The following is a 26,657-nucleotide window of genomic DNA, read 5'->3' as shown; positions in this document are numbered from 1 at the left end:
ATAACTGTCTCAATACCATTCACTGACTGTACAGCAGTAGCCTGCAGCCAAATCATTCAGTGGTCTACAAACTAAGATAAACTTACACAGTGGTGTAAGTAACTTAGTACATTTACTCAACTGTACGTAAGTACAATTTGAGGTATTTTGTTTTACTTTACTGGAGTATTTCCAATTTTCAGTACTTTTACTTCTACTCCACTAGATCTCAGACGCAAATATTGTACTTTTACTCCAGTACAAATTGAAAACTTTAGTTAGTTACTTTGCAGATTTGGGATTATTATTACAAAACATGCTTTAGCACATTCAGCCCTATATACATTTCGACCATTTGAAAATAGCCGATCTACAAGCTCACAATGAGTCATTGCAACGCATTCTGGACTTTTATTTGTAGCAGAGTATTTCTACATTGCAGTAGGCTATTGATACTTTTACTAAAGTAAAACAAAATGTACTACTTTTTCCACCACTGCTGAATTGGGGGTATAGCTATGTGTCTGACTTCATCCTGCTATTCATAGAGTATTTCCAACTGAAAACATCTTCCCCTGTTATTATTATGTTTTCTACAGATAATGCAGACCCTATCCCTATTATATCTCATTTGCATTGCATGTTCTAGGCCACGACCTCATGTGGCCGTGCGTTTCGCACGCGCGGCCTCTGGGAATGTGTGTACAGTCTGTGTACAGTCGAGTGCTATATGGCTCTGTGTGTGTACATACAGTACAGAGGACCGTGTCCCGAACAGACTCCACAGACGCATCTCTCCCTCTCTCTCGCGCTTTTTGTGTTTCGAACGGCTCTCACGCGGCCGTGGCATGGGGTGGATCGGCGGGGGGCGGGGCTGCTGACCTACTTCTCTCCAATCGGCGCTCTCCGTGGGCGGAGTCGCGCTCCCCGCAGCCAATGGGAGCGGGAGCGGGCAAAGCAGACGGCCTTCGTCCCCGCGTGCCTGGAACATGTGCGAGGCTGCTGGAACAGGGCTATTTTGCCGAGGCCGAGTGAGCTGAGTGTGTGCCCCGGGAAGCAACGTGCTGCTGGTGTATTCCTCTCGCCTGAACAACGCAGGCACACCGCTCACGTTTTCTGTGGATTACAAGCCACAGTGACAGAACTACGTCCCTTCCTTCAGCCACCTGATAATAATTAACACAGGCTGCTGTTGGAAAATAAATACCTAAATGTATGAATGAATTATTGGATACTGTAATTTGTGGATATACGGTATAAACAATAATAATGCAGGAGGACAGTTATATGGGGGGTACAAACCCGCTGCATGGTAATAATAATAAGCAAAGACAATTGCATTATAGACCCTGCAATTAAAAAAAAGCAGGCGTGCGCCTCGTTTATGTGCTTTATAATAATCGCAATTAAGAAAACAGGGTGTTTTGGTTGTGAGTGGCGGCAGGCAGGGCAGACATGCGGGGAGGCAGGAGGAGCACACATTGTCCACACAAACAACCGTTTAGGACGTGCCTCCTCGAGGAGTGGCACGAGGAGGTTAATGGGTAGGTGTGTGCGCTCATCAATATTGAGCAGGGGTTCTCAAAGTGAGGTCCAGGGACCCACAGGGGGTCCTTGAGAGTGGTTCCAGGGGGTCCCCAGCAAAAAAAAATGTGTATAGGCTAGCATCCAAATCAGTTTAACCACTTTAATCATAATGAAAGTTATAGCCTACTGTGGCTATTCGAAAATAGCCAATCTACAAGCTCAAAACGCATTGCGATGTGACTCTGTGTGAGCTTGTACATCTGTTATTTTCAACAAACCAAAAAAAGAAGACAACATCTTGAGCAAATATGGAATAATATTGAACATTTTTAACAGAGCAAATGGCACAAATTTTCTCTTATGGGGGTCCCTGCACAACATATTTTCAGATGGAGGGGTCAAACGCGGCCATATAGCCTTATATTTGGGGGGTCCTTGACATGGAAAATGTTTGATATAGACACCGGGTTTATCATGAGGAGGAGGTTATAGTTATCAGAGGTAGGCGTGTGTATGTGTCAGTCTGCCTCATCAATATTGAGGAGCGCGCGGTGTTCGGTGCACGCCCCGACACCACCCCCCCCCCCCCCCACGCCCCCCACCATCCACCACCGCCAACCCCGCCCCGCCCACCCCGTTCTTCTGTTCCAGCCTGTGCGAGATGTGACGTGACGTCACGTGAACTGCCCGTGTTCGTTCCAGCTGAGCGAGGACAGCCGTCGTCGCGCGGACCGAACACCCCCCCCCCCCACCACCCCCCCAGCCCCCACCTCCCAGCCCGTGCCCGTGACTGTATGCAAGAGAGGGAGAAGAAAAGTACAGTCAGAGAGAGAGAGAGAGAGAGAGAGAGAGAGAGAGAGAGACTCCCCCCGCCTCTTCCTAAAGAACCACAGGACAGAAGGGAGAAAGCAAAATCAACTTGTCATCTGACCAGTCCGACTCTGTAGAGAAGAGACGCAGCCTTTTCTTTTTCCCTCGTTCACTGCGTTTTTGTTTTCGTTGCTGGTTGTTGTTGTTGCTCTCCTTCCTCTTCTTGCACGTTAACAGTTTTTTTCGTTCATTCGGAGGAGGAGGACGTTGCATTCCTTCTTTCTTTTTTTTGTGCAAGTATTCGGTTCTTTTTTTCTCCGTGCCGTATTGAATGGTTGACACAGCCTTGATATAGGAGGGCTGTATTAACTTTTGAGACATTATTTGCAACTGAGCTCCAGCAGCGAAGGAGTTCCTACTATTGTTGGCTATTAATATTATTATTAATATTATTGTTATTTACCATGGTCAGTGTTCCTGGGCAGATTGTCTGACTTTTTTTGGCAGTTTTTTTGACACGCTGGTTCGCCGAAGACAAACGTCTCGTGCCATTTAAAAAGGGAAAGGAATTAACATTCTGCACGCCCTATAACTTCAGTGGAATACTTTGCTGGAAATGACTCTGCGTGGCACCGATCAAACCAAACTGTCTACAAGTTAAAAGGTAAAAGTTGCTCATTTGTCTTGCTTAATTGTTTTCACCTTCACATTATTATCTACATTAATATTATTATATTATATTATAGCTTTTGAGTTTTTTCTGTATGCAATTACAATAGCAGGCTGCACATAGAATACCAACTGCACAGGCAGCTTCTCTCTTCTCTCTCTTTTCTCCACACACACACACACACACACACACGCACGCACACACACACACACACACACGCACGCACGCACCCACGCACACACACACACATTCCCCATTCTGCTCTCTTCACTCTGTCTGTGTCTGCTCTCCACTCATTGAAGATAACTTTGTGTTTTTTTTAATAGGGTTTTTTTTTGGGACCAGTTTGTGTTGACCCCCTCGGGCCCCACTTCTTCCTCCTTGGAGCAGAGGTATCTATCTCTCTACTGACCGGACCCCCCGGCCCACCCTGCCCATATACTCCACCTCCATCCGGTCCAGGATGTCCAGGCAGCTCTCTCAGCTCCTGACCCCCGACCTCCCAGCAGGGGCCAGCCCCCAGTTCGGAACGTGCACTACCGTGCCCGGCGGATCCCTCACCTCCATGGCGGGTCTCAAGTCACTCCTGCAGCACCCCATGAAGGGAGACCACCAGCGGTTGAAAACCTCCTGCGATGTGAAAGGTGAGGATTGGCACCTTTACCTTTTTGAGTTGACAAACCTCATAGATGTCAACTCATGCATGCTACATTATGTTGTTTAGACAAGCTGTTTTGGACATGGCATTATAGGTGAAAATTGTCAAACATTGTGAAAATGGTAGGGAAAAAAGAAAAAGAAAATAGCAGATCTACAAGCTCAGATGTGTTGTGTTGTGAGCATACAGATCTGCTATTTTAGAAAAAAATGTAAAATTGTTGACAACAGGGCTTAAAGCTGTAACTTTCATGTTCTACCCAGGAGACAAAATTGAGCCTCCTGTATGAGCACCACATTTTTGACTGTTAAGCTGTAACGGAAAGTCTGTTTGGGTGGAAGATAAATGATGTTTTGACCTCCATGTAATACCACTTGTCAACCAGTAGTGGTCCTACCACAGGATTTACATTTATCAACAGAAGAGCATGTAGACCAACTACAACCACCACAGTTGTGTTAATTATATTGTAATAACATACTCTATCATACAGATAACAAAAGTTATGGATTGCAGCTTTACATTTGGATTGATTCGTGACAGCTGCCTCAGTCAGTCCTCATCGTAAGGGAAGGCAGGTGTGTTTTAATCTGACACATCCTGTCCTGTCACGTTTTAGACTGAACTGTCAGCACTGGCATGCTTTTAGGACATGTGTTTAGGGAAAGGATTACAATTTAAAGCCATACATCCCGCATGTTTTATGTCCGCTGTCTCCCTCTCCAGTCAGAGAGAGGTAATTGCAACAATTTCCGCACGACAATACGCGCATCTAGTTTCCAATCCAGAGCATCATCAGCTTCAAATAACTTTATTGACACTGTCAACCACTGGGTGTCCTGCTATACCCGACACCAGGGTCTACGTTTCTCAATGGAAGAGCAGGGAGACCACTTCCAATCACTGCAGATGTGCTAGTTATATTGTATTAACATACTCTACCATCCAGATTTGTACCAGTACCATACCAGTGTTACTACTACATGTTATTTTCCACTGTCAACATCGGCCACTAGTTTACATAAACCTCCACAATTCTTCCTAAAATTGGGTAATTTTTTTAGATCTCATGTTTCTTTATTCAATAAATGTTCCAGAATGTAACTGAACATTTTTGTCAACGTTAGCTGTCAGTCACTGTATCGTTAAAAGCCCTCCTCAACCTAGAATTCAAGTTCAGAAATGCAGCACTTGTAAGGAACTATGTTTCCAAGCACATTGGTAAGCCGATGTGCGAATTTGAATTGCTTGTATTACAGTAATACAGTCATTTTAGATCAAATAAGTGGCGAAGTGACTTTCAATGGGGAGTGCACTGCATGTACACTGCATGCACTTATGGAAATCTGAAGACAGGACAAATCTCTGGCTAGAAGTCAACATAAGACTGGTATGGTCTTTAAAGAAAGGCCTGCTGGCAAGCAAGCACTCTCATTGGAACCTGTTAAGTTAATCAGACCGCTCACTGCAATTGTACATTAATCATCATCTCAGTCACTCCACTCACCAAGTACAGTAACTGTACTGGAGTTACATGAGAACACCTAGCAGTGTAGAAACATAAACAACAAGTTTCTCAAATGTAGCTCCACGGGACAGTGAAGGGGCGATGCCGTAGAAGCAGACAGAACGTACCATTCAAGTCTGAGTGCAGAGTGCTACCTCCGGCCTGTGGTCCTCGTTAAGGCATCAGGAGCCAACTCTAACGCCTCATTCATCTCCTTCACCTTTTCTCTTTCTCTGTCCGCTAGACAAAGACAGGAACGTGGACATGGATGACGACTCCATGAGGAGCAGCAACGGAGGCGGCAACGGAGGCGGCAACGGAGCCGGCAACGGAGGCGGCAACGGAGGCGCCTTCAATTCCCAGTTCCTGGGACCCCTGCTGTGGGACCGCAGCTTGCCGGCGGACGGCGGCCTGTTCCAGCTGCAGTATATGGACTTAGAGGAGTTTCTCACCGACAACGGCATGGGCAACCAAAACGGCCTCCAAAACGGCGGCAACTGTAACAGCTCCAGCACCGCCCAGATCCCCTCGCAGAGCACGCAGTCGGCCATGCCCAACCAGAGCTCCCAGTGCCCGCCATCCTCCCCGTGCTCTTCGTCGTCGTCCTCTTCCTCCTCGCCGCACTCGCTCATTGGTTTGGAGGTGGCGCAGCCGCCCCAGAGCCTGCTGGGAGGAGTCAATGACTATGGTGAGTTTTGCCCACTTACCCCGGGATTCAGTCCTCCACCCTCCCCCAACCCCGGTCAGCCCTTGGTGCTATCGAAGCGTCCTTGAGGAAAACACTGAGGCCTTTGGCTGCTCACGTGACAGCCGAGTGCAGAAATAAATAAAACAAAACTCTCCCACGCTGAAGTTAACTGGGCAGAGGGACAGGAAGGCTTGGGTTACTAGTGGCACTCATGCTCTTTAGCTCACCAATGGTCATTTCCAGAAACCAGGCCTTTGCTCGAACCAGAATTCAAATAGCGGAAAGAAAAGAGAATTATGTAGATCTGCTATTCACCTATTTTCGCCGAATGTTCGCATATTTTTGCCCAGAATAGGAACGCTAGGTTAATAGTCCTCCAATTTAATGCTGGTGTTCTTTGAAATGCCCCCCGACCCCCAAAACACACGCACGCACGCACGCACGCACGCACGCACGCGCACACACACACACACACACACGCACACGCACCCCCTTTAGGTTAGTGATTCAGCACTTTCACATTCCCCTTTGGGTTTGGGTTCATGCTAAAACGCCGTAGTGACCAAGCACTTTTCTGTCCTGCAGAGAGTAGACAAAGTCATGCAGCCCCTGAACATAAAGTCAACATGACAGAGAGCATGCAGGAACAGAATGGTTAACAATGACTGGAATTCACTTTTTGTGAAGTAGCAGAGTGCACACTTAAAAGATCAGCTTTTCTCAGGGGGCTGTATGGCTGGTAGGCAGAGGGGTGGAGGACTGAACCAATGAAGCTGTAAAACAACAATGAAGGAGCCAAAGAAGGAGAGGGGTGGGGTAAATAAAACTTACAGAGACGAGCAAAGAGAGAGGGCAGAGAGAGAGAGAGAGAGAGAGAGAGAGAGAGAGTTGTGAAGAATAGAGTTTTGCTTTTGTTGAGTCAACCTCAAACCTTCATCAAAGAAGTTTAGTTTTTGGTGTTTGTGTGTAATCTATGGACGACAACAAGCGAAACATTCATGCCGTGCCAGTTGTCGGTGTGCAGTCGGGTCCAACAGTGCAAAAGCAAGCGGGGAAGAGGAGTGTGTCTGAGTGTTTTGTGATTGCGTGTCTTTAAATCTCTCTCTCCCTACCTCACACGCTACGGACATGTGCACGCGTCGCTACACGTGCAGAGGCTGTGAGTACTAGAGAGAGAGGGAACTATAGGCGGAGTCAGCAGGGATGTGGTGGGAGGGACCAAGAGAGAAGGAGGGAGGGAGGGAGGGAAAGAGGAAGAGAGTGGCTGTGCTGTTGTTGGTACTGGAGTTAAAATGGAATGTCCAACTGGCCTATGACAGAGCGAGTACATTGATATAGATAAAAGAATGAGATATGCAATATCAACACAGGCCGGCTTGTTCTGCCATAAAGCCGTTACATCAAAGTTAAGATTTTAAAGGCTATATTCAGGCTGTCATGTTTTTATTGCATGACAAAGGTTGAAAACTACACATTTGGATGATAATTCTTTCATATTAAAGTTGATGTAAGTGTGTAGTGCAGTGTGTAAGTTTAACCACTTAAGATATATATACTGCACCATACGATGAATAGAAAAATAGCTGATCTTCAGGCTCACAACACGTTGCAATGTGAGCTTGCAGATCGTCTTGATTGCTGAGCGACACTAGTGTATGACATGTGTGAGTAAATTAAGCATATAGGTCAGGATTTTTGAGAACTTTCGCCTATAATGACCGGCCCAAAATAGTGAGGCCAGGGTTAAGGTGGTTAATGTCACCCCCCCCCCCCCCCCGCCCCCCCCTCTCAGCTTTCTTACTATATTCAGCTACCACAACTTATTCCCCGTTGACAAGTCTGTTGATCTAGTGTTGCATACATGTATAGGGGTGTCTGTATGTCTGTCCGTATTCCATTCCAACAGGAGTAGAGAGCCAGGCTGTAAGTGGTAAGACCCTAAAGGGTAGGGTGGGGCGTTGTAGCATAATACCGGCCCCACTCAGCCACTTTCAACGTGACGTCTCTATTTCTGTTTTTAAAAAAAATAAGAAATGTCCAAAACTGTTCAATTTGAAAGATCTTCAAGTTGTGAGCTTGTCTTATGGCAAAGTACATGTATAGGCCTTAAGTGGTTAAAGCTTAATTGTGCAATGTACGGGCCTACAGAGAAACAAGGGGAATTATAATAACATGGTGCTGGCTTTCCAAGAGGGCTGCAATTAACGACTAATTTCATAATCAATTAATATGTTGATATACATTTTTCAATGATTTGATTAAGCTATACTATTCATTTAATCCCCCTTGCTGCATCAGCTGATTGATACATTGTAAACGGCCACACAGGATAAATACTGTTACAAGTCATCTTGCGCTGTAAAATCTGCCACAGTAGGAAGCAGGTAGAGAGTGATAGCTGCAGATCTTAAAGTGCGAGGGAGGGTGTTGAGGTGTTCCAACAGATCTGTCAGCCTGGCCAGCGGAGCAGAGCAGCACAGTGTCGGGCCGGAATTTGTCAACAGGATTTAACCACATGAACCTTAGCATCTCTATTCTGGGCATGCCACAATAGCCAAACATTCAGTGAAAGGAAAAAGGCAAAGATTTCGCCAAAATAGCAGATCTACGGCTGTTTTCGGCAAAGAGATTTGGTGTAGAGTGACAAAATTAGGTAAAACTTGGACATCCCTGGTCAACTAAGTATATTATATGGTTTAAGTTGTAAAAAAGAAGAAACACAACATTGACAACCACATATTGATTGATCGTGTTGTGTCTCAATGGAACCTTCATACAGGGCCATGTGAAAAACATTACACAATGCAGGTTTAAAGAACTGGTTTTCCCGGGGAGGGGTTGTATCTTACATAACATATTTCCCCTCATACATTTCTCCATAGGCTTTCAGTCCTGGATACTGTATATGAGGTGTCCTACTACTTTATGACATGTTGATACCCATAGCCTCTATATTATGTATTAACGGATGCAAGAGGGTGTGTGATAGTCATAGATCATATGTCAGCATACCAGGAAATATTTTGCGATATTATGGGAAAGGCGTTGTTTTTTTTTGTTATTGTTTTGGGTCTTTATTCTTCATCGTGCAACCCTCCCAGCTCCCAGCACACCTTGGAGACAGGGTATAATATGTCGAAACTCAAAAGAGTTCCTTGCCAAAAATAAATGGTCCATTCAGTATCTCTCAAATTAAATGGACAGAGCAGTAAACTGGGTTTTAGTTTTATTTAAGATAATAATGTTTTGCTAAGTTACCTGCTATAACGTTTTAAGTACATCATAAAAAGTATATTTCTTATTAGTTTAGTGTTTCAAATCACGAATTCTTCAAATGTCTTCAAGATGCAAAATGTCTTCATATGCTGGGCTACAGCCACCTCAATTATATCTTCAGAGTCTATTCTTAATAAGTTTTAGTGAAACATAGACCCCTCAGACGTTCACTGTACCGACCATGGAGTGTAAGGTTGGAAAATGGCCTTCCTCTTCAGAGGAGCAGGAATAGCCCTTGTTTTTTTAGTACAGACAGAGTGTAGCTCTGCTGTCATCTGGTGGCTCGGATGCAGTACTGCAGCAGGTTTCCAAGCTCCAGCATAGTACTATCTTGTCCACAGTCACTATCTGCTCATTTACATATCACAAATGGAGTTTGAACCGACACTGTTGTCCAGAGTGACTTCAACGAGTGCACTGATAGAGAGCAGGTCCTGTGTCTTGCTCAAGGGCACTCTAACAGTGCTAAACTGATTATTCCATTGAGTACTTCTTTGATTAATCAAATATTGTTTTTTTTTAAATATTTGAGAAAATCGATTATTAAAATCTTTTCTTTACTTATAATCAATTTATTCGATTATCTGTTGCCCACCTACTTGCGACCTTGTGTTTATCGGCACTGTGACCATTATTCAGTCTACCCTCTATTCCAACATTCCACAAATACTCAAATATAACTCGTAATAAAAGGGAGCAAAACGACATATCTCAAAGTATTCTTTTTTCTCCCTCTTCTCTTCACCTCCAGGGAGCCAGATGAACGACTCGTGCGCGTCGCCGTGCTCCTCCTCCTCCTCCTCCTCTTCGTCCTGCGCCCCGATGCTGACGCCCACAGGCGGCAGCGGGTCGGACGAGGGCATGTTCGAGATGGACCCCACGGACATGGCCCTGTCCAGCATTCCCGGCCAGGACTCCTTCGACCCCAGGAGGCACCGCTTCAGCGACGATGAGCTCAAACCGCAGCCCATGATCAAGAAGGCCCGCAAGATGCTGGTGCCAGAGGATTTGAAGGTACAACATGTAATGACAATTTATTTCACTTTTGCCCTACACTTAATCCTAGGACAAGTAGTGAAAGTAGCTACATTTCTACATTAAATTAATTCAATTCTTAAATTGTGATATTATCAAACATGAATATGAAACATATCAGAGAGTCTACATTTAATTCAGGTTGACCAGAAGCAGGGCTAAAACATATCACCACTGGCCATAAAAATTAATAACCAGAGGGGAGATACCAAAATTAGAGGCATGAATCCGCGAAAATCCAGCCCCGACTGTGTCTAAAAGCATCAGGCAGAATGCAGCAGCAAACGTAATAACCGTGTATAGCGATAGATAGTAACCTTCTTGATTGTTTGATGCGATTCACGATCATTTCTGTCCCCAGAAATGGTTAACTCCATTTTGATGAGTGCCATTAACAAGATGCTGATATATAATCCATTTTAGCTTTAACTTTAGTTTCCCCTTATTCGGCAAAACGATCGACGCGTTAAAGTGATGTGATGACAGAGTAATGAAATGATAGAGACGGAGAGATTGGATGTAATTTGTTCAGATGAGATGAGGGGGGGGGGGGCAAAAAGCCCCCAGGGCTTTAAGGAGAAAATGTCACCTCTAAAAGTACTGTAGCAGTGGTGAAAAGTAACCAAGTACATTCACTCAAGCACTGTACTCTAAAAGTACAAATTTGATACTTTAGACTTCTACTCCGCTACATCTCAGGGAGGGAATCGTGGAAAAATACATGCAGGCGTCAGTGTATCGGTGTGACACGTGCATCTTTCATGCCTTTTTCTCTTCCTAATAATTGCCATTGCTGCTCCTTTCACTTTTGGCTTTTGTGCCTTTCCTCTAAAGACTATTATGGATGTGACGTCTCACATGTCACCTGTCTCCCTCGCTCAAAGATAACGATCTGTCCGCCCTCTACCTTTATGCTCCTGTCATTGTTTTGATCAAGGAAGTCGACTTACAGTAAACAGATATATATACGAAGCACAAACTAAACACTAGTGTGGACTCATTTAGAATTCTTCTCTGCCAACAAATGAGATTCCAAATTTGAATGTACAATTTAGACATTTAGACCAGGGGTCTTCAACAGGGTGTCCGGGACCCCTAGGGGGTCCTCAGAGCTACTACTACACTATAGGATCACAATCCTAGTCAAATTGGTCTCAGATACAGATACATAATTGTCCGGATTTTGTCCACACACACATCTAACTCTGCCCTTGTCCCTTCTCCCCTCAGGACGACAAGTACTGGTCACGGCGGTGTAAAAACAACGAGGCGGCCAAGCGGTCAAGGGACGCGCGGCGCCTCAAGGAGAACCAGATCTCGGTGCGCGCCTCGTACCTGGAGCGGGAGAACGCCACCTTGCGGCAGGAGGTGGCCGAAATGAGGAAGGAGCTCGGCCGTTGCCGCAACATTCTAAGCAAATACGACACCCGCCACGCCGACCAGTGATGAGAAAAGGACGAGGAAAAGGCGTTTTAAAAAAACAAAAAGCTGGATTCTCGTTTTTGTTTTGACTCTAAAAGAAAGGACACTTGTTTCTTAGGGTGTGTGGCGTTGACGGACAGTAGGATGGGGGAACTGTGGTGGGCGGCTATAATGTTTTATGATGATGATGTGATGATGATGATGAATGTATTGGGAGATATATAGGGTGGTATGTATATATATATGTATGTATATACATATATATATATAACATACACACATATACAGTATATATATATATATATATATCTCAAAGCTCAGGTGTCTTGTTTTTTCGTAGAGGCGTGTCATAGTTGTGGAGCGGGTCCCTAAAATGTTCGACTGGACGGGACAGGGTGATAATCAGGATAGGCTGAGAAGGCGTGATGACTTTTAAAGGGTTTTGCTATCGGAGAATTGTATATTTTTATAATATTGAAGTAAAAACAAAAATTTAATAGAGAGAGAACAAATTTGGAGATTAATTTTTGTATATTTTCTATGTGACGGGGACAGAGGGAGAAAGAGAGATAGGAGAGAGAGAGAGAGAGAGTGAAAGAGAGACAGACGGACTGACGTTGATGCTGAGATCTTTTTACAACATAGATGAGTCAATCTATGAGGCAATCCGGTTTGAGTCATAGATTCTTAGAATAGCTTTACAGGCAGGAGCAGGGATTTGGGCTGGGAGAAAGATGTTTCAATTGTAAAATATAGAGAGCAAAAATTATCTCAAAATTGTATAGTTCAACATTTCTTTTTTTTGTGGATTTTACTCTAGCACTTACATTTTTATTGGTTCTTGGTTTCTGTCACTGGGGAAACAGGCATGCAGAGACTGAGAGAGCGCGAAAGAGAGAGAGACAATGTAAGAATGTGAGAAATGGGCAGACAGTGTTTACCATTTCCAATATTTTCTCCTGTACCGGTGTAGGTATAAAATAAATAAAATTGTTACTTGCATTCACACGTGAGGAGAACAACCTCACTATATTTGATTAAGTTAAATCTCAGACCCACCGTTTATCATGAGATAAACGTCATAAGAGGATTTGTCCAGGATTTGTTGGGTTTTTAAGAGATGGTTACTTGTCTCTCTCTCTCTATGTATCTCTCTGTCTCTCGCTCTGTTCCTGCCGGGTTATTCTGCTCCACCCTGTTGTATAATATCCTACTATAGCTGTCGGGCAGTGTTTGTGACTCCCCGGGTAACAGGCCCTCTTGACCTACTATATTTCATTGTCTTCTGTATTCATCTGTAGCTTTCAAACAATACCCCTTACAGTTACCATAATCTAACCTCCACCTTGCCCTGTGTCTCACTTGTAGATGACTCACAGCTCATTCAGATCTTCAGTAATGTAACAATGTACAAAAACAAAACAAACTCCCAAGGAGGGGGGGAAATGCACGTTGATTTACTGTAAGTTATCATTGAACCATGATTACCGTTTATGGATGGATTAGACGCCTGCATTCGATGGGCCGACAGCAGGTTTTTGTGTATTTGCTAGAGGTCTGAGAGGAACCTGAATGTGGGTGAACGTGAATGAGTGTGTGGATGCATATTTGTATATGAATTTCAGGAGATGGGCTTCACTGCTCCCATTGACCGGAATGTGTGTGTTAATTTCTCAGATTTCTGGGACGAATAAAAAGCCAAAATTTCTGATTGTCGATTTGCCGCAAAGCTTGTTGATACTTTTCCGTTTTTTTTCTGTCAGTACCGCGGCCCTAACTGTTTACTGTCTCTCTTGAGTTTGTCTGTGTGCCCTCAGAATCTCCACAATGACATGGTACACTGCTTGTTATGTTCCCAGGGGTGGCAATGACCTGGCCAATCCAGTGACAGAGTTTTTTTTTATCCCCTTAATGACCACGTTGAATAGCTACCATTAACTACTATTATTATTATTATTATTATTGTTCTGATTATGATGATTGTTATCCCTCTTATTATCGCTGTTCTGTACTATTGAATGATTTTCTTTCTTTTGGATGGACATCATGGATCTGTTTTGCATCGTGAAACACCTTCTCGATCTCGAGATTGTTCCTCAGAGAGACTCGCGCGAAAAATCGCTGAGAACCCTTAAAACTGACAACTGACATCCATGACACGTGGATGCGTTCCCGTGTCAATGCCTCCACACGTTGGACCTTGGTGCTCCTATGGACTCTATACACCAAACTAAGCTTTTCCGCTCAAAGACACCTTTCTTGGCCTCTACGTTGACCACAGATTCTCATTCAGACTTTTCCGATACCTTTCATGTGAAGGTCATGCAGAGACTTGATTTACCTGTCATTTACAAACCTCTTTTTTTGTTTTTTGTTTTTTTTACCGTTCTCTGTTGTGCAGTGCATGGGATTTGTGCGCACACTATTCTTCAGTAGGCTCCACGTTTCCTGTTGGTTCATTTCGACCCCCAGTTTTGACCTGTTCCCAAGCAGGTCGTCGATACCTAATCCCCTCACAGATGTGGTTGGTTACTCTTTTATTAGTGACTCTAATTGAACTTCTTCTATCCTGCTGCGTCAGTAGTGTGTCCATGGTGCCCGGCCTGCTTCGTGCTGGTGATGTGGATGTTAATGGAGATCTTTCCCTGAAAAAAATAAAAAGATCGCTCTTATTCACTGCTCAGTTGTTTTCCTCTGAAATGTTTGTTTTTGTTGGTGCTGTTTATTACATTAGAGATGATTTATTGGCATAGGACTGGGGCATTGCTTTCAGCGCAGCCTGATGGAATGGCATCATCTCCAGTTCATACATGGACAGACAGACCCATAGCAATAAGCAGACACCAAACACACACACTGTACTGGGTAGAGGCTTTGTGACTTTATTGAATCTTTCTCAGAACTCAATTAACTTGGTGCTTGAAGCTTATATTAACTCTGAGACTGAGCCATGGATTAAAGTCCCTGTCCACATGTCCCATATGGTGTGGTTTAAATCCTCAGAAAACCATCCCTGTTCAATAAATGCACATTTACAGTATTTCCCTGAATTTTCTCCCCCCAAAGCGTACCTAAATTAACATTCCAGGATACATGAATATGTACACTATTGTATCCTCCAGAATTTGGGTAATCAAACGAGTAACCATATAGATATAGGACATCCGAACAAACACACCACGACGAAAACACAAGATATTCACTTAACTCATTCATGGGACCCACCTAGCTCTGGTCCATAGCCTGAAGGAGTTCTCCTTACTATGGACCAGAGCTAGGACCCATGAAGGGTCGGGAGCGGAGGAGGCCTGTTTTATATCACACAACATCCCTGCATTCATCCTCATTAAGTAATGAATGTAAATGCAGGCATTTAGTGAGGCTCTGATTGGTGCGTGACATCACCCCATCCGAGGTGCGTGCCCCGCGCCAAACCTGGATTCACTGAGTGCTGGTCTGCTAGTGCTTTTGTTACTACTAGTAACTAGTCCATACCTGGTGATGTGTGTAGCCTACCCAAACTATGAGCAGACATGAGACCTGGGACGGCAACTGGCACTACAGATCCCAAATGGCCCATTGCAAAAATGCAAATAAACAGCTTAAATTGGAGAAAAGTTAGAAATCTGCTTCAATAAATTTCAGTTTGCCCAGATGACAAGTGACAATTTAAGGACTTTTAAACCTAATACCTAAATAAAGAAAAACTAGAAAAAGTGCTCCTCGGAGCACAGGTCTCCGCCAGGTCAGGTACATTATTGTGGCCTCCTGGTGGCGCTATAATAGGCCATTGTGAAAAGGGTGCCATTTATTCTTAGGTCTTTCACGGCAATCAGACACTGCATTCATGATTTGAAGGCATTTTGTTCCAAAAATGTGTTTTGCTAAATTAGAGCTGCTGGTGGCGCTATAACAGGCCAATGTGAAAAGGGTGGCATTTCTTCCTCGGCCTAGTGGGAATGTGCGTGTGAAAATTCACGGAAATCGCAAGCTGCGTGCATAGTTTGAGGCTTTTTGTTCAAAACGGACCAATCCTGCAAACTTTGGAAGCCAACCATAGGCAATGAGGATGGAATATGGGAAATCGGACAGATTTGTGTTGATCACATGACTATAGAGATACTGTGTACCGATTTGCATGACGTTTGGATAAAATCTGTAGGAGTAATGTAAAAAAAAGGGTTTTGCACAAATCGGCCTCCTGGTGGCGCTATAACAGGCCCATGTGAAAAAATTGGGGCAGAGGTTCTGAATTGGCATCCAGGGAGTGTGTGTGCACAGTTTCGGAGCGACCGGGCCAACGGTGCCAGAGATTAGCTGCTAACACACAGACAGGACACACGGACGGACACACGGACGGACGGACGGACACACGGACGGACGGACGGACAGGGGCGAAAACATACTCTCTCGCCATGCCTTTCGGCCTGGCGGAGACAAAAAGAAGAAAAGAAATAGACCATTACTGCATAAAAATTAATCAACAAACTATGCTATAAAAACTGGTCAAATTGGCCGTTGTGAGCTTGTAGATCTGCTAACATTTATCTGTGGAACCGAGTCAAACTAAATGTATTGCCTCAACTCCTACGATTCCAAGTGCTTATCAGGGTGGGGGGGTCACCAGTTCAAATATGATTATTTTGGGGGGTTGCAGACTGAAAAGGTTGAGAACCACTGCTATAGCCTACCAATCCACTGAGGAGAAAATGCACAAAAAGGCCACATAACGGTACAAAAGTCCAAGTCCACCGATTAGGTATAGGTAGTCAGGTACAGCATGCTACTGTATAGAGAGGAGAGCACAGTTAGGCAATTCGAAACACCTGCTGGTCAATTAACCCTTGCACTAGTCACTCCCTCTGTGTCCACATACAGCACTGAGTGAGAGTTCACAGAAATGCCAATAAACAGCTTACATTACATCTTCTTCGTCACCAGTGTTGCCAGATGTACGATAACTATCGTATTTGTACGATCATTTTACCCTCTGTACGATGTACGATTAATAATAAAAAAAATGCCGAAATGTACGATAATTTTGCCATATCACAAAAAAAGTGCATGAATTTACTAAATTCCCTGGCTGTTGATCCGGGATCCGATTTGGCTTTTCAAAATAAGTCAGGAAATCAGTAAATCTGACCCTAGATCTGTACTGAGGCATTAAAAACACCAGTCGCGTCTTTCCAGTCCAGTTTCAGGCTTTTATTTGTGTAAGGTTCAGGAAATTGCCTGTAAGAAATAACCTAGCAGAAATAACCGACAGGTTTGGTTTCCTTATTTTGTAGTATGGAGGATAGTAGGCTATTAATGTTTTGTAGATATGAAGAGTGCAAGAAACTACCAGACTGTTTGTGGGTAGCCTAGCTTCAAAAAGATATGCACTGAATAAAAACAAGATTTTGTTGATTTTTAAGACTCATTGTCACGGTCCGCTCCTCGGGCCGTGGACTTTGACTTCCTTTTATGCCCTTATATGGTCGTGGACACTTTAGGCCTGTTCTTTAAGCCTGTTTAGGCCTTTGTTCTATTTGTATATTTGTATTGTTGTTACTCTGATGCACTGTCACGGTCCGATCCTCGGGCCGTGGACTTTGACTTTATTATTTAGACCTTGAATGCCCTTTTATGGTGTTGGACTCTTTAGGGCTGTTTCGTTAGGCCTGTTAGGACACCATTCTGTTGTAGAGCACTGAAGTCTGACGTCACTGCCAGTAGAGGGCGCTGTTCCAGGGTTCGTGGCTTTATTTTTTTGTGTTGAAATCCCCATTTGGGAATCTTAGATCATGTCATATAAGAACTGTGTTCCAAACATAAACACACCACCCTGGCGTTTTTGTCAGGGGGGTGGCTCTGCATCGTTTATGATATTCATTCATATTTGATACAGCCTGTTTCTGGTGAAAATGGAATTAATTCTGCCTTAAAAGTCTTAAGAACTACTACTTCCGGGTCTGAAATCACTGTCCCCCACAGCCACGTTCATGGGAAATGTAGTCTTTGGGTTGTTTGACTCGTTTCTAGTGTTTATATTGTGTTACTCTTTGGGTAAATGTGTACATTTACACCTTCAGTCGATGCTTCATATCCATATGAGTAAAAACGCCAGGGTGGTGTGTTTATTTTTGGAACACAGTTCTTAAATGAAGCGATCTAAGATTCCCCAATGAGGATATCAATACAAAAAGTAAAGCCATGAACCTGTGGAATGCGCCTTCTACTGGCAGTGACGTCAGGACTTCGGTGCTCTATTGTATTCCGTTTTCTCTGTTGCCTTTTGCCCTGATGTTGTGTATCTTATTTTGTAGTATTGTTTCCTGTCTGCCTTGTTTGCTCTTTCCTGTCTTGTCTCACCTACCCTTATAGTTTTGTTCTCCACCTGTGTCCTGTTGTGCCCCAGCCAATCCCTGTGTTGATTTGTCTTGTGTTCACCTGTGTCCAGTTAACCCTGTGTCTATATATATTCCCCCTGTTTATACAATTCCTTGGCAGGTCGTAGTTTGATGTTAGTGCTGTACTTAGGCTGAAAGCCATCTGTATATTCTGTTCCTGTTTTTCTGCCCCATTATATGGGTTGCCTCAGTTTGGTTAATAAACCTTGAAACCTTTGAATCTTGATCCTTGCTTTGGTCGTACTGCTTTTGGGTCCATCGAAGTTCCTCACACTCATGCAGCTATGATTAATGAAGCATAGCGTTAGTTCATGCAGGACACGGAAGTCGTGCACGCCAAAGCTGTAACCAGCGGTCAGTCAGCTGATGTGAACATCAGCATTCTATTTTCCATTCACAGCTCAGTGGTCATTACGTCACACACTCATTATCCAATCACAGCTCACGCATGAGCAAAGAGGATCCTTTAAATAGGGCTTCTATTCTCTAGGTCTTTCTTGGTTGCTGAACCAATGCATTTTGCTAGCTCCTCCTCCACCCCAGCCTCCACCTTTTGATTAGAGTCTGGCTTAGGCTCAAATACTTGTGGTTATCATGTATATCTGCTTGTTTAGAGTCTTGCATATAGGCTCAAATACTTGTGTATCATGTATATCTGCTAATTCTAACTAATATGTCAATGTACTGCTATTGTTGACATTGTATCCCTATGGGGATTTGCTTAAGCATTCTCTGAATATATGCTTAGCAGGCTGCTTCGACAAAATTCAGTGAATATTCTCCCAAGAGCGGAGCTTTAACGCCAAGCTTAACTGTATTCCATTTGTGGCAATAAATGGTTCTTTATCTACTAAGACGAGAGTGTTTCTGATTGAACCAAGATACATGGGCAATAGAGAATTAATGCATGTCCCCAGTTTCCCTCAAAAGGTACTGTGAGTGTATCCTTGATTTACGTTTTCATCAAACCAAATACATATGCATCATGAACATATATTTGTACATATAGTCAAAAGGATAACACAAACACAAGCTCGATAACTTATTTCCATTGTATTATAGGTTATCTCACGTCTCCAACTGGTACAAAACTCTGCGGCTAGACTACTGACAAGGTCTAGGAGATATGACCATATTACACCGATCCTAGCTGCCCTTCACTGGCTGCCGGTAAGTTTTAGAGTTGATTTTAAAATTTTACTGATGACTTTTAAAGCCCTGCAAGGCCTGGCTCCCAGCTATATCTCCGATATGCTGGAGCCGCACAGACCGGTGCGCAGCCTTAGATCCTCACCTGGACTAACCTCGCCACCATGGGCGATCGGGCTTTTGCGGCCCGGGCGCCCAGGCTCTGGAATGCCCTACCTGTGTGGATCTAAGGCTAGCTAAGGCAGTGTCATCTTGTAAATCACCCCTGAAAACTCATTTATATACCAAGGCCATTTCCTAGATCTTAGTACCGTTATCCTCCACACTGATTGTCTCAAATGTGTTACTTTCAATGTATTTATGTATATATGTAGGCTACGTTTATGTTTTAGTTTGATTTTTGATTTTAAAAATTGACTATCGTTTCTGCCTATGGATGTTTTTTATCATGACACTGTAAAGCACTTTGTAAACACTGTTTTTTTTATTTATAAATAAAGTTTATTATTATTGTGGTCGGTCCTTTGAGTGCAAATGTAAACTGAGTGCCATGTGTTGGGCGGTGTAGCAGAGATGTACAGAAATGTTTAATCTATAATAAATCTATTCATACAATTTCCAACTTACAAGACAACAAAATGGGAACTTAATGTTACTAATGTGGAGTAATTGTCCCGTGGAGCCCCCTAGAGGCCAGCACTACGTGCTTAGTACTCCTGGCACGGGGCAGCTCCCACCAGTGAATGCATTGGGAACTGCATAAATTAAGTGTGCCATTGTGCCATTTTCAGTCAGCTTTCAGATCAGTGTTTTTCAACATGGAGCAGGGGTTTTCAACTGGTGGTCTGTGAAGGTATTGCATGTGGTCCCTGACCCTGACCATGCATTCAGTCATGTAGCAAAGTGAAGCTGTCGTAGACCACAAAGATAGATTAAAGACTGATCATCATCAGTGGTCATTTGAGGGTTAGGTTCTCAACTACTGCAGAAGAGGATCAGCTCATTAAGATCCACAGTCTGTCAAGAGGAGGCACACGTACTGAATAGGCCTATCATTGGTTCTCAAAGTGGGGTCCGGGGACCCCCAGGGGTCCTTGAGGGATTTCCAGAGGGTCCCCAGCTAAATGATGGATAGTTGGGAACCAAATAGACCCTTATGGGTCTGTAACTCAGAGTGTACAAATGGAACCAAATGGACCCGTACTCTCAGAGTTAAATTAACATTGATTTTACAATATAAATTGGGGTCCCAGAGATAGAAATGCCATTAAATGGGGGTCCGTAGCCTAATGCATGTCAAACTGGGGGTCCTTGAAATTAAAATGGTTGCAAATCACTGCTAGAGCCGTAAAAATCTTCTCTTATGGGGGTCCTTGGCATATCTTTTCAAATGGGGGTCCACGGGCTAATACGTGTCAATTTGGGGGAGTTTGAGAACCACTGCTGTATATGAAGCACACTGTGAAGTTCTAGATGAGTTATCTGGCACATTTCACAGAGCTTACAGTAAACGTTTATTTACCTTTTGCAACTACATATCTCTGCGAGTGTTTTTTCCCCACACTTTCATACCTGAATAATATGTACAGGGCCAGGTAGGAACCAGAAAATGAGGAGACTGTCTGCCACTATACTTTGTGCAACTGAACTCATGAAAAGACCTAATCTTAACCCATACGCAGACCCAACACTAGAATACCGGTCTAATCTGAGATTGACTATTTCCACAATGTTTGCCTCTTTCTTACGTAATATTTGTCAATTTGGCCAATTTGGTATTAAAAAGGTCTTAAAAATCATTAAATGGTAACTTTAGAAATGTGCAGATACCCTGTAAACACTATACAATAGGCTACTGTATGTTGGTTTGTTTACTGTGAGAAAACAATGTTGCACATTAAGCTAATCATCTGGGGACCCCCAAAATAATTTGGGGACCCCCCTGGCCATAAGCACCTAGCCTGGTAAACCCTCCCTCCGGAAATCTCATTTCCATTTGATTTCACTCCTGAAATCAAATGGAAATGAGATATCCGGAGGGAAGGTTTACCAGGCTAATAAGCACCTAACCACCAACTGAAACCAAGCATCCCTATTCTGTGGCCAACATTCACCGGAAATAGAAGATCTAGAGCATAGGTCTTCAACGGGGGGCTCGGGATCCCTATGGGGGGTCCACAAGTTACTACTTGGGTGGCCGCTAAATGTTTGTGTGATAGGAACTTTTTTTCTTCTTTTTTTTTTGCATCAACCACTTTAACCCTAGCATCCCTATTCTGAGGGGAACATTCGCCGAAAATGCCAGATCTACAAGCTCACAACGCATCGCAGCGGTGAAGAGATGGTGGAGGGGAAAAGAGCAGACCAAGTACAGAGCCAAAGGTCAAGTTTATTAAGTATTGATCGTTTAAGTGGTTAAATATCTGAAAATACACATTAGCAAAAACATTAATTTACGCAACCGTGATGATAGTGCTGTCAAACAGTCTATGAAGCTATCCACGAAATCAATGAAAATGTTTAACCTGCAACACAATTTGATGGACATTATGTAGTGGGGGTCCCTGCTTGATCTCTCTCTCAGCTAAGGGCTCCTTGGCCTGAAAAACATTGAAGACCCCTGATCTAGAGCTTGTAGATGAGCTATTTTCAGCGATGGGATTTGGTGCAGACGGAAAAAAGTAGTGGACCAAGGTTTATATCTACAAGCTCACCGCGTTCTCATAGATCTGCTATTTAGAATTTTTCTGGGACAATTTGTGAAACTTTTGACTTCCGTTCCGTCTGTGTCTCATAGTGCACATTCTTTGAAGAGGCAAAACACTCCCATAATACATTCTTAGACAAGAATGCAATGAGGGCAAAGTCATTTTTGTTTGGTGATTCAAGGAAGAGTTCATTTGTCAAATGATTTTGACTCATCTTATTTTGCCAAAATTCACAGTTCACACAGAACCAGACAAGGCAATAGTCAGGGGATATTAGCAGAACAAATTCCAATCTTGGAATAAATTCCTTACCAAAAATAATCTTCACCAAGGGGTCAATCTAGGGTGTTTTTATGATTCTGAATCCATTGCAAGCATTTGTTTTGCACCAAAACCACTCCTTCGACTAAAAACGGCCATAGCCATCCTTTTCCAGGTATACTTTTTGTGTAAAAAGCCCATTGAGATTGGGCTGTTTTTAGCCCAAGGAGTGGTTTTGGTGCAAAACAAATGCTTGCAATGGATTCAGAATCATAAAAACACCCTAGTTTGACCCCTCACATGCTACTTAAAAAAATGCATGGAAATGGTGGGTACCCCAACTTTCAGCAGCTGTCAAAAATTCTCCTAGGGAAACTGCATTTCAGTCTTTGTGAGATGTGTTACTAGACACCTTTACAAACACATTGGTGAAGATTTTTTTTGGTAAGGAATTTATTCCAAGATTGGAATTTGTTCTGCTAATATCCCCTGACTACAAAGCAAGGCAAGGCACGTTTTTTTGTGTGTAGCACTTTCCAACAACAAGCCAATTAAATGTGCTTTATATGAAACATTAACCACTTCAACCCTGTTGACCGGGGTCCCCCAGGGGTCTGTACTTGGATCCCTCTTTTCCCTCCTCTACACCATGTCTTTTATTAAAACAGCTGATCTATAAGCTCACAATGTGTCGCAATGCGACGCTTTGCAGCCTTGCAGATCTTCTATTTTTTGCTGAATGTTTGCCTATTATGACATGCCCATAGGGACGCTACGGTTCATTAAGCATTGAGACATTAACGCCCAGAGCTTTAAGAGAAACATATTTGAATACAATAAAACTAAAAGTTTTAAATAACACTGAAATGAAATGACAGTGCAGAATTCATGTTTAAAATCCCACAGTAAAAAGCAATGGCAAACAGAAAGGTCTTTAGCTTTGATTGTTGAGTTGTTGCAGACCAGTTGTTGCAGACCGGTTTGATTGTTCCAGATATGTGGTGCATATGAAACTAGAGGCTTGGTCGTAAAGCTGCAAAATGCTTGAGTTAATTTAAATCAGAGAATATAAAGTGGACTTTTATGAACACTGTACAATTTGCAATTTAGACTTATCCAGAACCACTTACAAGTGCGAGATCCGAATAAGCACAGTAAGCATGAATTCTACTCAACAAACAACAAGGTAAATAGTCACAGTGCAGTGCCTAACAACGTAGTGCCTCCAAGAAACGAGGATAAACAATGGACATAGCATCTGTCTAAACAACATGTTATCTAAATCAACATTCTTAACACTTAGATATAGCTGCATAGTAAACTACAGCATCTATCAAAAAATGAATAAGGTGACAAGAAGGGTGAGGTGGAGTCTGAAGAGGTGAGTCTTCACTCAGACTACCGCAGAAAATGGGGAGTGAGTTTGCAGTTCTGACTGAAATGGGGAGTTTATTCCACAGCCTGGGAGCCAGGGGGGGGGGAGAAGAATCTACTTGGTGTTAAGAGTCTACTCTAGGACGTGTGGAGCGCTGTCCAGGGTGTTTTAGGGACGGTTCGAACAGACTTCCTGTGTTAGCTGATCTAAGTGTTGATGTAGGGTTGTGGGGTTGTCTTGAAGGTATGCGGGTTCCGTGCCTTATGGTTGCCTTGTAGGCCAACACCAGTGTTTTGTACTGGCAGCAACTGGAAGTCAATGAAGGCAGTACAAAGAATATATCAAAATGTCTCATGCAGCTGTCAGATCAGTGCTGGTCGAAGGCAAATAATTGTCACTGATAAATCAACAGCCGGACATGTTGCAATGAAATAGAAAACTGGGTGCTGTGATAAGTTTAGGGAATACAATTTAAAACTGGGTTGTGTTAAGTCTTGACTTTCACCAACAACAGGCCAAGATGTACTGTCAGTTTACTTAGCTGATTGCCCCGGCCTTTTTGTTGTGTGTGTGTGTGTGTGTGTGTGTGTGTGTGTGTGTGTGTGTGTGTGTGTGTGTGTGTGTGTGTGTGTGTGTGTGTGTGTGTGTGTGTGTGTGTGTGTGTGTGTGTGTGTGTGTGTGTGTGTGTGTGTGTGTGTCTGTCACCCCCTCTTTATCTGCTGTCTAAACAGAAATGGGTGAAAGGTCCCTTATAATGGAATTTAACCAATGTTCTCCTTCTCAACACGAACCAGATGTGTGTTCCATGCATGGGCTGTACCCTCTCTGTCTGTCTCTCTCTCTCGTCCTCCTCAACCCCCCCCCCTCCACCCCATTCCTCCTTCTCCTCCTCTCTTGTCCTCTCCCCTTCCCCTTTCATCCCACCCTTTGTTCCCCCCCCTCCTTCTTCCTTCCTCAAAAACGCTGTGTGTGTGCCTGGCTCGCCTCATACCGTCTGCTGAGGCCGGGCTAGAAGGATGGACTACGTTGTTCTTCTGTTGGTGGCGGCGCTGAGCGCTCTGGCTGGAACCGTGACCCCGCAGACTGCAGGTGGGTTCCTCAATGTCTTGACAGGGCTCTGCAACACACACACCACACACACACACACACACGCACACACACACACACACACACACACACACACACACACACACACACACACACACACACACACACACACACACACACACACACACACACACACACACACACACACACACAGGTCTGGAGCCTCACATTCACCATTCACATTGTGACTTCTAGACATTTAGAGTTTTTAGCCGACCTGACACCCCTGACAGTGAGGTTAGTCAGTGTGATGAAGTTAATTTGTAACTTGTAACAGCTGTGCATGGTTCATACTAACTGGAGTGACTCCCTGTTAGTCTGGAGTCCAGTGTCTATCTCAAGTGACAGGCAGGCACCTTGCACAGGAAAACACAGGGTTTTACAAGGTTTTATATTTGTATCTGAGTCTGACACTCTTGTCCCCGAGGTACACTGAGTGAGCAGGTGATTGTCCCTCAGCATGGAAGAAAGGACATTGGAGAGTGAATCTGGGACCCCATTGTGAAGGGACAGTCACTCTAGCCCACTCCACCACCTGAAGATGTACAGTACAACAGTTAGGGGCGTACTGGTAGCTGACCGGACTGTGCGTTGACCACACAATGACAACGTCCCAGGTTTGATTCCGACCGCAGACCTGCGATATAATCTTAAAATGAAAGGCTTACAGAAGCTTAGTTTTCATGAGGTGTTACCATGGAATTGTAGCCTTGATTGTGACGTAATCGTAACAGTCAAGCTTGCTGTAAAAAGCTTACAGTGTGCAGGTGTGTGTGTGTGTGTGTGTGTGAGTGTTTCGGCAATGAGCTCATATGATCTCCATGTCTATATGCATAGTGTATAGTGCACATGTGTACTTGGGCGTTGGATGGCTGACGCACGTGCCTGTGTCAGAATGATTCTGTTGCACATGTGTTTTTTTTTAAACGGGGGGACCCCTCTCTGTCTCCCCTTTCTCTCTCCCGACTCCCCTTTCCTCTCGCCTCCCTTTCCCCGAATTTTCTGTACATTGAGGGCGTGCCCGTGCTGCATACAGTACAAACTGTTTAAGTGTTTGTGTTTGATGGAATGCATATGGAGGCCTGGGTTGCATATACAAAAGAGAAGTGTGAGAAATGTTCCGTTTACATTTACGTCAAGTCAAAGTTTACTCGTGCTCCTCGGGGAGCTGTACCAAAGTTGTACAGGGGAAACATAAACAAAAAAAAAAAAGCAGAGAACGCGAAACACAAGGCAGATGAACAAAATGAATTATAGCAAAGATAATAAAGTGAGATAAAACTAGGGACAATTGAGAGCAAAACAAATAAAAGATTTTCAGCATGTTCTTAAGCTTGGGAGAGGATTTAGCTGACTCCTTCACTTCAAAGGAGGGAGAGGGAGGCTGCAGTGAAAGAGATACGAAGCAATTACAACAGCCTACCCAAGCACGAGGTGACTGTGCATGTAACACCAGAGCACTGAGAAACAAAAACAAACTGGCACAATTCAGCATTATAACCCAACCGCTTGAAAAACTCCCCATTGCACCCTGCAATTAGAATGTTTCACCCTGGCTTCTCCAATGGGCTCTTACTTGGGCTTAGAATTGAACCATTTTAACCCTATATTTTACCCCTTTTTTCCCCCCTTTACACCAAATCTATTCACCGAAAATGGCAGATCCACAAGTTCACAACATGTCGCAACAAGCTTGTGGATCTATTCTTTTGGACGAATGTTAACCTATTTTTGCCAAATATTTGCCTATTATGACATCAAGGGATACTAGGGTTCATAAATAAAATATTTTCTTTGGGTAAGTCTGTCTTGGTCTTTTCTTTTCATTTCTATTTTCTCTTCTTTTCAACAAATGTAGCTCGTGCAGAGTGTGAGATGTGGCTCTTCTACCAAACCAGAATGGCTTGTTTACATACGGCAGAGAGTCGTAAATACTAACGAGCCCAATCCGTCTCTGGGTGGCAAATGTTTGCCCGGTGGGCCACCCACTTTGAACTGGCTGGGCCTTTCTGAAGCGAACACACACACACACACACACACACACACACACACACACACACACACACACACACACAGACACACAGACACAC

The 26,657-nt window shown here is 43.7% G+C and overlaps 2 protein-coding genes across 3 annotated transcripts in view; both read left to right on the top strand.

Annotated features, from left to right (window-relative positions):
• The first annotated feature begins 2,340 nt into the window (after positions 1-2,340).
• Positions 2,341-14,244, top strand: dbpb (D site albumin promoter binding protein b). Of its 2 annotated transcripts, none has more exons than XM_080426217.1 (5): positions 2,341-2,980; positions 3,313-3,630; positions 5,396-5,839; positions 9,867-10,129; positions 11,381-14,244. In XM_080426217.1, exons 2-5 carry the CDS (start codon positions 3,450-3,452, stop codon positions 11,594-11,596), a joined length of 1,104 nt encoding a protein of 367 aa, XP_080282343.1. In that variant the 5' UTR covers positions 2,341-2,980; positions 3,313-3,449; the 3' UTR covers positions 11,597-14,244. The 2 variants fall into 2 exon arrangements, with proteins under 2 accessions (XP_080282343.1, XP_080282342.1); XM_080426216.1 differs by having other exon boundaries at positions 9,867-10,138.
• Positions 14,245-24,462: 10,218 nt separating this feature from the next.
• ntd5 (ntl-dependent gene 5) overlaps positions 24,463-26,657 on the top strand; it is a 24,229-nt gene continuing 22,034 nt past the window's right edge. Inside the window, exon 1 of the mRNA XM_080426510.1 lies at positions 24,463-24,549. Coding sequence (XP_080282636.1) covers positions 24,477-24,549 — 73 coding nt within the window. The 5' untranslated portion in view covers positions 24,463-24,476. The remainder of the gene's footprint in view (positions 24,550-26,657) is intronic.

Source organism: Gymnoscopelus braueri (assembly GCF_963280865.1).
Source record: "Gymnoscopelus braueri genome assembly, chromosome: 4".
Classification (NCBI taxonomy): Eukaryota; Metazoa; Chordata; class Actinopteri; order Myctophiformes; family Myctophidae; genus Gymnoscopelus; species Gymnoscopelus braueri.
The sequence above is the reverse complement of the archived record's forward strand: the minus strand, read 5'-3'. Positions and strand labels throughout refer to the sequence as shown.

Coding starts and splice junctions, on each gene's coding strand:
- dbpb (XM_080426216.1), top strand. CDS start 3,450: ATGTCCAGGCAGCTCTCTCAGCTCCTGACCCCCGACCTCCCAGCAGGG. Junction 3,631..5,395: donor AACCTCCTGCGATGTGAAAG/GTGAGGATTGGC, acceptor TCTGTCCGCTAG/ACAAAGACAGGAACGTGGAC. Junction 10,139..11,380: donor AGGATTTGAAGGTACAACAT/GTAATGACAATT, acceptor TTCTCCCCTCAG/GACGACAAGTACTGGTCACG.